Source organism: Podarcis bocagei, assembly GCF_964188305.1.
Source record: "Podarcis bocagei genome assembly, chromosome: 10".
NCBI classification, from domain to species: domain Eukaryota; kingdom Metazoa; phylum Chordata; class Lepidosauria; order Squamata; family Lacertidae; genus Podarcis; species Podarcis bocagei.
In genome coordinates, this window is record NC_138135.1 from 14,089,208 (window position 1) to 14,102,385 (window position 13,178).

Sequence of the window (13,178 nt, forward strand, 5' to 3'; positions counted from 1 at the left end):
CTGCTATGGGACGGCTCTATAAATTAAGTCAGTGAATAAATATGGGGAAAGCAAAATGTCACTTAGAAAAGGATCTGAAATACTTTCCTAGAAGCCTTGATTTGTTTTGCTCTGGGATGTTTGATTTGATGTGGCGTTGTGGGTTAAACCACAGAGCCTAGGACTTGCCAATCAGAAGGTCGGCGGTTCGAATCCCCGCGACGGGGTGAGTTCCCGTTGCTCGGTCCCTGCTCCTGCCAACCTAGCAGTTCGAAAGCATGTCAAAGTGCAAGTAGATAAATAGGTACCACTCTGGCGGGAAGGTAACAGCGTTTCCGTACGCTGCTCTGGTTCGCCACAAGCGGCTTAGTCATGCTGGCCACATGACCCAGAAGCTGTACGCTGGCTCCCTCGGCCAATAAAGCGAGATGAGCGCCACAACCCCGGAGTCGGCCACGACTGGACCTGATGGTCAGGGGTCCCTTTACCTTTAATGTGTTATAAACTGCCTTCAGATTTTTTTCTCTTTAAAATGTAAAGTGGTATACATATGAAATCAGTAATAATAACAATAAGAAGAAGAAGAAACTTCACTGGGGTGGGGTGGGGAATGGCACCCAGACATACCATTGTGGCAACTGCAACTTAGGTTTCAGGTGCCATTAGGCAATTAGTCTGAATGTCTGAATTTCTGACGCTGTTAGAAAGCATTGCTTCTCAACTGTGGAGATTTTGAAGGCGATTACACCTTAACCTTCCTTGGTCTGTGTCCAGCTGAAAATCAATGTAAATGGAGATATTTTCGAATCAAATGAAATTATCTGATCGCCGTTAAAATCCTAAGATGACAGGCCATGCAGAATCTGGTTTAATTAGCTGGCAGTGGGATGAGGAGGAAAATTAAAAGGCTAGATAATGTAGAAACAATTAAATAGGGGATTTGTTCAGCACAAATGGAACATAGCTGCCAGGTCCGGAAGACCTCAATGAGGGAAGCATAGGTCCTGTCTGCTTCCCAGACCATAGATCTGAGCAATCAAAACACATTACCTTAACGAGCAAAGGAGTCAGGAGCGTACAGCGGTGTTTAGCCGAGTTTCCTGGTGCCTAACTAAGTTCTTGAAAAGCCTGCCTTTAATTGCCACCAGACTTTTTTTGGAACCTTCAGAGTGAATATTAAATGCAGCAAGAAGAAATGCTGTCATGGAATGGAATATTTTTAGGAAGGAGGGAGAACGGGCTTAAAGCGTGCCATTTGCGATGCTCCCAAGTGGGTGTGTTTGTCGGAGTCCTTAGCTGGCAAAGTGACCCTCAGTCACAGGGCAGTAATTCCTCCAGGATTTTTAAAAACTCCTTCCCAACCCAGAGATTGCGGGGCCTGGAATTGGGCAGCTACGGGGAGCCATCCCATTGGTCCGTGTCCCTGTAAATACACTGGACTTGCCTCTGGAAAATGTGTTTCGGGAGCTTGTTGGACAAGATTTGCTTCTCCAAGCCCATTGGCAGTCTCCTTAAGATTCCAGGATTTCTGTAGTATCTGTGACACTCTCTGCTGTCCGGTTCTTACCTGCCAGCCTCCTGCTGACTGTTTGCCTGTGCCTGCCTGGGTCATTCTGCTTCTCAGCACCTCAGAATTAACCTCTTCCTCGATTTGTTTTCCCCATGGGCTGCTCTGTTGAACTGCTTGCATCTTGGACCATATGCGAGTCTTATTACGTACACAGGGGACTCAACTACCTTAGTCAAAAAAGAGTGTTTTGAATTCATTATAAAAATGCAACACCAGATGGCGCTGGGGAGCAAGAAAAAAATCTAAGCGGTTTTCCATAGCGCTTTTTATTTTGTTATAACGACTTAATTTCTGACTTATTCATAGTGTTTTTTTATCCCTGTGTGTAGATCCACCCTAACTAAGTGCTGCCGTCCTGACTGAGCCATGCCTCTGAAAGATGCTGAGGCTGTTGTGAATTTCTGGGGGGAGGGCAGAGCCATAGTTGCAGCATAGATATGCACACTTTTGGTTTTGTGGTCTCCATTTTGGTTAATTGAAAAGCAGGGTGGCCACTTATCTTGCCTTATAGAGGTCATACCACTATTCAAAGGCATCCTATATTTGAAGGACTGTCTGGTCCATGTCTGTTGTTCTTGGCATCCATCCATCTCTGGAGACAATGGAGTGCACCTCTGGGGGTGAAGTCAAATTTCACCAAAGAGACCTCCCCGGGGCGCAAGCCTGGGCATTGTGTCTGGAGGCCCTGGGCTGCCCAGATGACAAGACCCCTCTCTCGGCCTCACTGATGGGGTCCAAAGGAAAGCAGAGTAAGACGTTTGGCAGCAAAAGAAGAATGGTTGAATAAATTATGCAGATACTTGGAATTAGCAAAGTTGACTGATTTGATAAGACGAAAACCAAAAAATATAATCCAGAAATGATGGAAATGTTTAAATGATTATTTATGTAGACAAACTTTAAATGTAAGGTACTGGTTGTGTTTAGAATAGATTTATGAAAGATTTAGAAAACTTATTGATTAGAATATTTGTGTGAGATTGTACGGGAAAAAGACGGAATACAGTGGTGCCCCGCAAGACGAAGGCCTCGCAAGACGAAAAACTCGCTAGACGAAAGGGTTTTTCGGTTTTGCGTTGCTTCGCTAGACGAATTTCCCTATGGGCTTGCTTCGCAAGACGAAAACGTCTTGCGCTTTTTTCTTAAAGCCGCTTGAAGAGGCGCAGTTGCGACGGACCGTGCTTCGCAAGACGAAAAACATCGCAAGACGAAAAGACTCGCGGAACGAATTATTTTCGTCTTGCGAGGCACCACTGTATAACAGATACAATCTTGCTTAAAATGTATATAGGAAGTGCAGTGTAAGCAATGGAAGTCAATCAATGAAATTTTATTATTGAAATATTTGTAGGATAAATTCTTCCTTCTTTTTCTCTTTATTTCTTCTTTTTTATTTTCTTCCTTTTTTTCTCTTTTGTTATTTTTTTATATCTGTGTGCTTATCTGAAATATATATGTATGTATATATAAAAGACGTATTTGCAATATTTTGCTTATATTTTGTAATAATTATGTTAAATTAATTTTTAAAAAAAACAAATTGTAAAAAAAGGACGTTTGGCATAGGAGTTGCCAGAAGGAGGCGTACAAGGCACCATCCAACTGCCTTAGGGCAGATTTGTGTAGGGTTTATACTCCTTAGCCTTTTCTTCTTCCGAAGAAGTTATTGGTACCCCAAAAGGAAGCCAATATACATGTTAGAGCAAGACGGAAAGCCACTTTGTGCCTTTCTGCTGAACTACAACTCCAGTTAGTTCTAGGAAATTTACCTTATTGAGAAACATCGCTCAGAGATCTCTGCCCCACCTAAGGTGAAGGAGTTGAGCTTAGTTCCTGAAGTAATTTCTGCCAGGTAAAACACCTGTCGAGAGGATAAACAAGGTGCAAAATTGCAGCCTGTGCCAAGCTTTGACCTTTGACTGACTCGGGGAGGGGTGAACCCCTCAGTTTCACACCGAAGGCTACATTGGCAGCTGGTCCACAGCCTGAAGGCCTGAGTGAGTTGGCAGCTCACCTGTAATTAACATACTATGCATGCCACAGGTATGAGCCTGGTGGATGTTAAGCTGGGGATGTTGTCCTGCGACTGTGTGTTTGTGTTTGTTCAGAACAATTAGCCCCAAATGCGCAAGACAGTGTGTTAGCTCTCAGTTCACACGTGGAAAATATGATTTATTTATTTTTAAAGATGGGGCCTTGCTGCTGCCACTCAGTTACCTAGGGTTGCCATATTCCCAAAAGCGAAAATCCCCTGCCATGTGCCCAGGTTTCCCCCGGACATTTTGCTGATTTAGCAAAAATCCACCCCGACGTCATTCCGCTGCTCGATTCCTGGACATATGGCAGCCCTACTGTATATTATGACTGGCAGAGACGACCAAACGACAACTGCAATTCGCTTTAAGAATTAAGCGTTCCTTCAGATGGATGGTTTGTTTTTGACAGGTATATTCTGCATCCTGTAACTGACCCAATAATCATGTCAGTGGTAGATTCAAACTGGGCTATCTACACATGATTCTGCATTATTAGCTGTAATAATAATAATAATAATGATAATAATAATGCCATATTATTGCTGTTCTGATGGACACTCTTATGCTATAGGAGGGGTGTATCTGTCTGATATGTGATAATGTTTGTGATATAAATAGTAGCAGGATTTCAGTAGAAAGCTATGGGTCACGCACAGTGTTAGAAACTCAGATATATAATTTAATTGCCAAGTTATGGTGACCACAATGGAATGTCTAGGTGCCTTTTTTTACCAATGGAATTGTTGTTGTTGTTGTTAGTATTATTATTACTAATTCCATTTCTCAAAATGGTTTGCAATACATTAAAACATCAAATAAACCAATCCAGAATAAAAACAAATTTAGGCTTCAAGGAAAATATTTCAGATCCTTCTCTAAGTGACCTTTTGCTTTCCCAAGTCACTATCCTAGCATCCAGTGATCGCCACGTGGTCGCAGTTGGACCCACGCCAGGCGGAAAATGCACCTGGGGAATTTCCAACACTGGTCACATGAAGGCTGGAAAGCTTTAGCTGTGACCCCTGCATTGCAGGGGGCTGGACTAGATGGCCTTTGGGGTTCCTTCCAACTCTATTGTTCTATGATCCTACAAAATAAAAGCAGTATGACATTGTGTAGCCACAGGTGCACTCGAGAGAGCACTGCTAGCTACAGGCCTGCGTATAGCTTGCTTACTCGAGAGTGCTTCTCTCAACACTAAGCTATGCCTGGAAATCCAGAAAGACCAGAAACCAGAGCAAATTGAATTTGGACATCATAACTAGTGTTGTGAGCATTTTCCAGACTGCTGTCTGATTTCCTGGACTGGCACAATTGGGGGTAAATCCAGTCGCGAACGACTCTGGGGTTGCGGCGCTCTTCTCGCTTTATTGGCCGAGGGAGCCGGCGTACAGCTTCCGGGTCATGCGATCAGCAGGACTAAGCTGCTTCTGGTGAAACCAGAGCAGCGCACGGAAATGCCGTTGACCTTCCCACCGGAGTGGTACCTATTTATCTACTTGCACTTTGACGTGCTTTTGAACTGCCCCAGCCAGGATGACCAATGGTCAGGGGCAATGGGAATTGAAGTTCCGCAATATCTGGGTGGCTGCAGGCTCATCTTTAAGGGTACAGGAAAAAACCAATGTATAGGTGTCCACAATTGATGTGCGACAGGAACAGATTGCATCGCAGCGACCTGGAAGTGGCCGGAAAAGGGGGCAGGTGCGTAATGGGTTTATGCGCACTCCGCCATTGCATGCAATTATCTGGGGTTGCCTGTATCTTTTCAGCATCACGCCGTGCAGATACCATATGACCTATTTTCATTTTTTGCTGACATCTTTCTGTGTGTACCGCTGTCATTCTGGAATAGTCCTGTCCTTGTAATGTTGATCGATTTCTTTCTTAAAACAAAAACACACCCAAAAACATTTCCCACCAAAGTAGAATCTATTTTTAAATGTACTCAGCGATATTTGTTTCACTGAAGCCCATGTTGCTTATCTTAAATCTTTGGATGAGTTCCTGTTTTGAAGAACTGATCACCCTGCCATTGAAGCCAGTGTTTGAATCCAAAGGGGTCTTTTTTCAAAAAAGGAAAAATGGGGTGGGGGTTCTGTGTCCTTTCAATAAGCACAATGCTCAGCTGACCACCTTCCGATTTTGCCTTTTTTCCAGCTTCAACATTCAGTGTTGCCTTGCATCATCTTAAAATAAGCTAGGGAGTAACTTGCTGATTCAGCAAAGCTCTTAATCCCAGTTTCCTGGAAGGCGCAACAAGGTGTTTTATGAGGGATTGCATCTTGGCCGGAGCAAAATGTCATTTATTGCTAGATTTGCTTGCCTTGGATGGCAGGCCCTTTGGGGACAGAACAATCAACATCTAGGGTGTGTGGGAAATGCTCTTGGCTGTCCTGAGCCCATGGGGAAGAGCGGGATGTGAAATACGTAAATGGAAGGTTAAAAGGAGCTGAACAGTAATCTTTCATTTATTTAATACATCCACACTTTGCCTTACCTCCAAGGAGCTCAAGCGGCTGTACCTTCTTCTCTCCCCCTCTCCATTTTAACCTCACAACACCCCTGGGAGAGGTAGGCGAGGCTGAGAGTGAGTGATTGGCCCAAGGCCACCAGTTGAGTTTCATGGCTGAACTCGAACCCAGGACTCTTGAGATTAAAGAGTCTTGTGCTCTACCAGCTTAGGTGATTTCTGCTTCATGTAGCTTCTTGTACTTTTTAAGAATTGTATCGTTTCACAGGTAATGCGTTCTAATGCATTGCTCCACCCAAGAGAGCTCCTAGCCAGGAATTAATTTTGTGTCTGTGCGAGAGAAAAGATGGCCTTGAATCTTAGAATCGTAGAGTTGGAGGAAGGGACCCACAAAGGTCTTCTAGTCCAACTCCTTGGCATGCAGGTGCCTTTTTAAAAAAAATAATTTTCAGATTTTGAAATTTACAATCATCAAACAATCAAAACAAAAAGAGAATTCCATAAATTCCCATTGACTTCCCTCCTCCCCTTTGTGGGTCCTTATGTTAACTTTTTTCCTCCTGCATCCTCTCTATTAATCCAATTCTATTAAATCACCATTACAACCATAGCCCAACATTCAACTACAAGTACCATTCCAATCCTACTAATAATTTTAATTGCTTGCAATGATTTTTAAGGGAAATTATATATCTTCCCCATTCATTCTTAAAATTTTTGGTCTTCCTGATTCCTAATTCTTCCGGTCATTTTTGCCATTTCAACCTAGTCCCATCCGTTTAATCTGCCATTCTTCTCTGGTAGGGAGCCACACAGACATCTTTAGCCCAATGTGGGGCTCGAACCCACAGCCTTGACATGAAGAGCCTCGTGCTCTACTGACTGAGCCATCCCTTGGGTATGGCCCTTGAATGTGGCTGTAAACGGGCTTAAGATCCCGAACCCTCTTAGCCGTGAGTGGCACAGTGGAGTGAGCATGGCTGAGTTGTGAGTAGCTACAGGGTGGATGGATGCGGGTGGCACTGTGGGTTAAACCACAGAGCCTAGGACTTGCCAATCAGAAGGTTGGCGGTTCGAATCCCTGTGACGGGGTGAGCTCCCGTTGCTCGGTCCCGGCTCCTGCCAACCTAGCAGTTCAAAAGCACGTCAAAGTGCAAGTAGATAAATAGGTACCACTCTGGCGGGAAGGTAAACGGCGTTTCCGTGTGCTGCTCTGGTTCGCCAGAAGCAGCTTAGTCATGCTGGCCACATGACCCGGAAGCTGTCTGCGGACAAACGCCAGGTCCCTCGGCCTATAAAGGGAGATGAGCGCGCAACCCCAGAGTCGGCCACGACTGGACCTAATGGTCAGGGGTCCCTTTACCTTTACAGGGTGGGTGGTTGGAGTGCCGAAGCAAAGCCTGTTGCTTCAAGTGCTGGGTTAGTGTGGGGCAAAGTGACCCACTTCCCCTGCCCCACAAACCTCACAGCAGGGCCCCTGTCTTCCCCCACCCTGGCCCTTGTACGCAGACACTTCTGATACCTCCATAATAGTTCAGCGGCAACCCACTGCTTAAGCCCTGTTGCGAATAACTTTAATTTTTAATGCGACTGAAGGTCGAGAGGAGAGCTTTCCTGCAAGCCTGCTGTTCCATCTCAGAGGGATGCTCTTTAATACAAGCCCCGGTTGGTTACCTAGGCAATCGTCTTGGCATCCCGTGGGGGAAATAGATTGTAGGAGGAGTTGTGGGTTCCTTCCCCTGCGAATCTTCCCTGCTTCGACGTTTTTAAAGAGCAAATGTAGGGAACGGGTGGAATCGCACATTGCTGTAATGTGGGAATGTTCAGACCTAGGTCTTGAGACCTGTGAGAATGGCACTCGCTGGGTGAGCCGTTTGAGGGGGCGTGTTGCTCCATCTGCTGGGGAGCTGCGTTGAAAGGCTTGGGGAGGCAACTGTGTGTGTGCCAGTTTATTTTGTTCAAAGCACCTCACCCCTGCTCTCAGCCAGGAAGGCTCCCAGAGCAGCTCACAAATCAATAAAAAAGAGTGCAGTCCCTGCCCTTGGGCTTAAAACAATCCCAAAAGATACGACATGAAAGGAAAAAAGGGATGAGGAGGGGAGAGGAAAGCAAGCAGGTACCAAAGATTAGATGTTGTGAGAAAGGAGGCTATCCTTGGGAGAAGAAAAGACTAAGGAATAAACTCTACGCAAAAACCAAAGTGGAGTCCCTAAGACAGTTGGATGGTGCCTTGTACGCCTCTTTCCAGCAACTCCTGCAGCCAAACTGGTGCCAAATGTTTTGCTCTGTTTTCCTTTGAACCACATCAGTGAGGCTGCGAGTGGGGCCTTGTCATCTGGGCATCCCAGGTAAATGGCGTTTCCGTGTGCTCTGGTTTCCGTCGCGGTGTCCTGTTGCGGTTTAGTCATGCAGACCACATGATCCAGAAAGCTGCCTGTGCACAAACGCTGGCTCCCTCAGCCTGAAAGTGGGGATGAGCGCTGCACCCCATAGTTGCTTTTGACTGGGCTTAACCATCCAGGGGTCCTTTACCTTTACCCAGGACCTCCATACACACGGCCTGGCCTTGTGCTCTGGGCTGGTCCCCTATATTTTTTAATATATTAGTAGCCATGTGATAATTTTAGCTTATAAATTTTATTGTTTAATGTCTTAATTTGTATATTAAGGTACTTTTATAGCTCTCTTTAGAGCAGGTAATGTCTTGATAATATAAATGTTTTCAAGTTTTTTGTATCAATCCAGTATATTTTCTTTTAATTGTTGAATGATTCTGTGTACATTGTGGCAGCCTCTGGCTATGTGCAATAAAACTGACTGACTGACCCCTGGAGGCTCACTCCATTGTCTCTGGAGATCGATGCCAACCCAACAATTTATCCGAAGCATTCCTACCCTGCCTTTGAATATACCACTGCCCAGGGGGGCTGGCAACATTAAACCGATGCTGGGGTGGTCTGTGGGTTTTGTATGAGGGGTGGGGAACTTCTGTAGAGCAGTGTTTCCCAACCGGTGTTCCGCGGCACACTAGTGTGCCGCGAGACATTGCCTGGTGTGCCGTGGGAGGGAGGCGGGCGAGTCGGGCGGCGAGAGGCGGGGCGGCGGCGGCGAGGAGAGGCCGCCCAGCGCGGGGCTCTCGCCGTCTGCCTGCCTGGCTGCCTGCGTGGCGCTGACGTCACGGGGCTGTAACGTGCCCCACATAGGCACACGCGGGGCGGCGAGCGAGCTCCCTCCCACATCCCATCGCCGCTCGCTTCGGCCGGCCTACTGGGCTGTCGCAGGCGGAAGGCCTGCGCATGCGCGAGGTTTTCGTGCCTTCGGGATTCCCTTCACGCCTTCCTCCTCCCGGGTCCTTGAGAGCGCGGGAAGCGGCAGCGCGAGACCGGCGTTGAGCCTGGTAGGTATTGCGCTTGCCAAGGCAGTCATTTGGGAAATGAAAACTTGCAAAGCAAGCAACCAGTTCAATCTGAAGTACGTGTATGCTTAATATCCTGTATCTGAAACCTGTTCTGCCCCCTCCCCCACACTTGGTGCCATTTTCATCTACACATGCAGCAGAGTAAGTTGACCCAGAATAGTACCAATTCAGATGGCAGATGGGAGAATGACAGTGCTGAATGCTTTCCCATGTAGAACAGTCCCTGCAAATAAAAACCTAGCATATTTGGAAGAGGGATGCTAGCCTAACCATTACCTTCTATGCTGTTACTATTTTTTTATTTTTTTATTTTACATAAGTAAAAAGTGACCTTTCCCCATCTGGCATGGTGGTGTGCCTCGAGATTTTTTTCATGAAACAAGTGTGCCTTTGCCCAAAAAAGGTTGGGAAACACTGCTGTAGAGTACAGAGTTGTTGGGGGAAATTGATGCGAAGCAATGGCTTGAGGGATGCCTCTTCTGTGTGATGTTTGGGGTGGGAGGTTTAACAGGAACATCAGCTGGGCAGAAGCCTAGCAGAAACTCCCAGAGCCACTGACTGAAATCATTTGTAATCTCATTTCAGCATTGGAGCCACCAGACGTCCGGCTTTCGTAACCAGCCACCACCTCTTTCTTCCTTCTCGATCCTGTGCAGAGATGCCCAAGAGTCTTCTTGTGTAAGCAGTTTCTCATCTCTCCACGCCGCTTGACGAGAGAAACCCCCCCCCCCATTTCAAGGAGCGCGCTGTCCCCCTTTTCGGGTGGGATGCCGAGGAGCGTGATGTCGGATTACTCGGGAATGGTCTGCGAGATCCCTCCCCAGTGCCAGTTCGGTAGCTTTGAAAAAAAGCATCACCTGGAGAGCGGAAAGAATCGCCCAAGGAGAAGATGTTCAGCACTGGTAGGTAGCCTTGTTTTCATCCTGGTTGTTGCCTCTCTTATCCATTGATGGCACTTCTATCCCAACTTTTCCTCCAAGGAAAACAACAACCCTGTGAGGTCGGTTAGGTTGAGACTAGGGTTCTTCCCAGGATTCTTTGGGGGAAGCCATGACTGTTTAAAGTGCCATGATGCTGCTTTAAAGACTTAGCTCATTTATTTACTGGCTACGTGGCTTTTTTCAAATACCTCACCTGCACAAACGTAACTCTGTGAGCAGAGGTGAAGAAGGCTGCTTTGGGCTGCAGACCATTACAGTTGTGGTCACAGCACACTTGAAAAATACTCTATTTTCTGGCGTATAAGACTACTTTTTAACCCAGGAAAATCTTCTCAAAAGTTGGGGGTCATCTTATACGCCTGCTACAGCAGCAGCTCCCCACCAAAGGATAAAACGACAGCAAATTAAATCAGAGGACACCAAGCTCTCTAGGTGAAGCAGAAATACGCTTGAAAATTGGCCCCAGAAGCCCCCGGCCACTGGGAAGTGGAGCGGATTTCTGAGCCGGACTGGAGACTTGTTTTTTTAATTTTTATTTGGTGTGCGTTGGAAGAGAGGTAGTCTTATACGGAGAGTATATCTCAAACTATATTTTAACTGGAAAAGCCCAGTCGACTTATATGCCGGAAAATACGATAAATGCCATTGTTTCTTGATACCACTTAAATTTGATTTGTGTTTTGTCATTATCACATCGGGCTTGTTGTTCAAAATGCCTCTTCTGCCTTTAACGAAACATAGGCTTTAAAAAAATAATTGAGTCGACGGCACAGATGCCCAGCCCTGTTCCAAAGAAAATGTCTAGTGTGTAAACGCAAAATCTTTTTTCAGCAGGGTTGAGACATGCAGCTAAATAAATGCGGGGGCCATAAGGCAGGTGTTGGGGAGCGCCTTCGAAAGACGCAAATCCACAGGGATTTGTGAGCCAGGATTCCACAGCTGAATTTAGCTCAGGGCAAGTTTCCACCCAGCTGCCTTGCCTTTTGTAAAATACCTTTAAGAGCAGCTATTAAAAGTCTGAATGTGCAACTTAAAACCACAATTGAGTTGTACCTGGGACAATTGTTGGCCGTTTCTGAGTGATTTGTCTTAAACACCTGATGCGTAAGGAAAAGCTGTCTTTGGCTGAGGTAAGGATGGTTGCTCTTCCAGTTTTCTAATCCTTTAATTAGGCTGCAGCCCCAGATTTTGTGTTTTGGTTTTTGGTAAGCCTTTTTTTTTGAGGTAGTGTTTATGTGGGTGGGAACAACTTAATTGTGCTGCAGTGATGGATGGTAGTGGTTTTAAAGTCTCACCTGGAATTAAGAGATTTCCGGTGGCAAATTGTTTGAGCAGAATTCTGTCTGAAATGCATGGGGCAAGTTGCCTTCTCTTGAAATGAGACTATACTTCTTAGTAGGGAGATGTGTGTGTAGGTATATATGTATTATTATTATTATTATTATTATTATTATTATTATTATTATTATTATTATATAGTTTAGAGCATAAATAAACTGCTCTCTAGCCCACAAGAGTGGCTTACAAAGATTGGTTCTAATATGGTCCCAGCACTCAACTCACAATGTAAAAAGAGTATTTGTTTCCCTTTGAAGGGAGCACAGGGTAGCAAACATGTCAGTAACAGAACAACACAGTTGAAATGTCTTTTAAAAAAACCTTCTAAAAACAATCACCTGCTCTTACTGCTGATAATTTCAGGATTGCCAGGAACTGTATCCTTCAGCAATGAAATGCCTGGGTAAACAGAGATATTTTCATAGAATCATGGAATTGTAGAGATGCAGGTACCCCCAAGGGCCATCTAGTCCAACCCCCTGTTTGTTTGTTTGTTTGTTTGTTTCTGTTCCAAGCAGACATTTATTAATTTTTTTTTGTCCTAAAAATTTGAGATGGCTCTGCTGTGCATGGGTTTCCCCTGAAGGGCCTAAAGCAGTTTGGGAAAGTGAGTGGTGACTCAGAAGGAGGTTTCTTCAGAACCTGCTGGTGTTTGAGGACTTAATGACAGCGAAGAGTGTTTTACAACTCCAGATAACAGCAGGTCCTCCTGCTAATAATAGTCTCCCCACCCAGTGTCTTCAGGATATATTCGCAGGAGAGCAACCTTGGGGTTTTCCTTTGTTCTGTCTAAGTCAAGGATAGATAGATAGATAGAAAGATATTGTTATCCAACCACATGAATGACAGAGAGCTTCAGGTGTAGCCTCTTTCTGGGAATGCCCTGTGCCTAAAATCCTAGAGAATTCCTGGCAACCTGTATAAACTTCTGGTTGCTCACGGTGAGAATGGGCTCCTGGCCCAGAGGGGCCATGGGCAGGATCCATCAGGGACCTTCTTACATCCCTACCAGTGTTAGAAATTAGCCAGGCGCGTTTTGCTACTGGCGTGGGTCCATTTGTGGCTGCGCAGAGATTTCTGGGCGCTAGGTTGGCGGCCGCAGTTTAAAAGGCTCTGCCTTAGTCCGTAGTTAATACTATTTGCATTTCCACTGTGTGTGTGTCTCCTTCTTGCATCCCAGGGCAAGTGAATTGCTGCCAGAGCAAGCTACAGTCAAGCAGTGTGGTTGAGACTGTAGAATTGTAGCGTTGGAAGCAGGGTGGATTTGATTTAAATTAAATCGATTTAAATCACTAGTCAGTAAGACTTGATTTGAATCATTTTTTTAAGAGAGAGACTCATTCTTGCTAGTATATTCTTAATATTTACAACCAGATGGAGGTTCCATTTTTGGAATAATAAATTTTCAGAGTAGTTTTTACAG

At 45.4% G+C, this 13,178-nt stretch overlaps 2 protein-coding genes across 3 annotated transcripts in view; both read left to right on the forward strand.

Annotated features, from left to right (window-relative positions):
• DNAI7 (dynein axonemal intermediate chain 7) overlaps positions 1 to 13,178 on the forward strand; it is a 278,992-nt gene that overhangs the window by 89,115 nt on the left and 176,699 nt on the right. The gene's annotated exons all lie outside the window — the stretch shown is intronic.
• Positions 1 to 13,178, forward strand: part of PROSER2 (proline and serine rich 2) — a 33,449-nt gene that overhangs the window by 11,448 nt on the left and 8,823 nt on the right. For both annotated transcript variants that reach the window (XM_081210309.1, XM_081210308.1), the window contains one exon: positions 10,062 to 10,378. In XM_081210309.1, coding sequence (XP_081066435.1) covers positions 10,244 to 10,378 — 135 coding nt within the window. In that variant the 5' untranslated portion in view covers positions 10,062 to 10,243. The remainder of the gene's footprint in view (positions 1 to 10,061; positions 10,379 to 13,178) is intronic.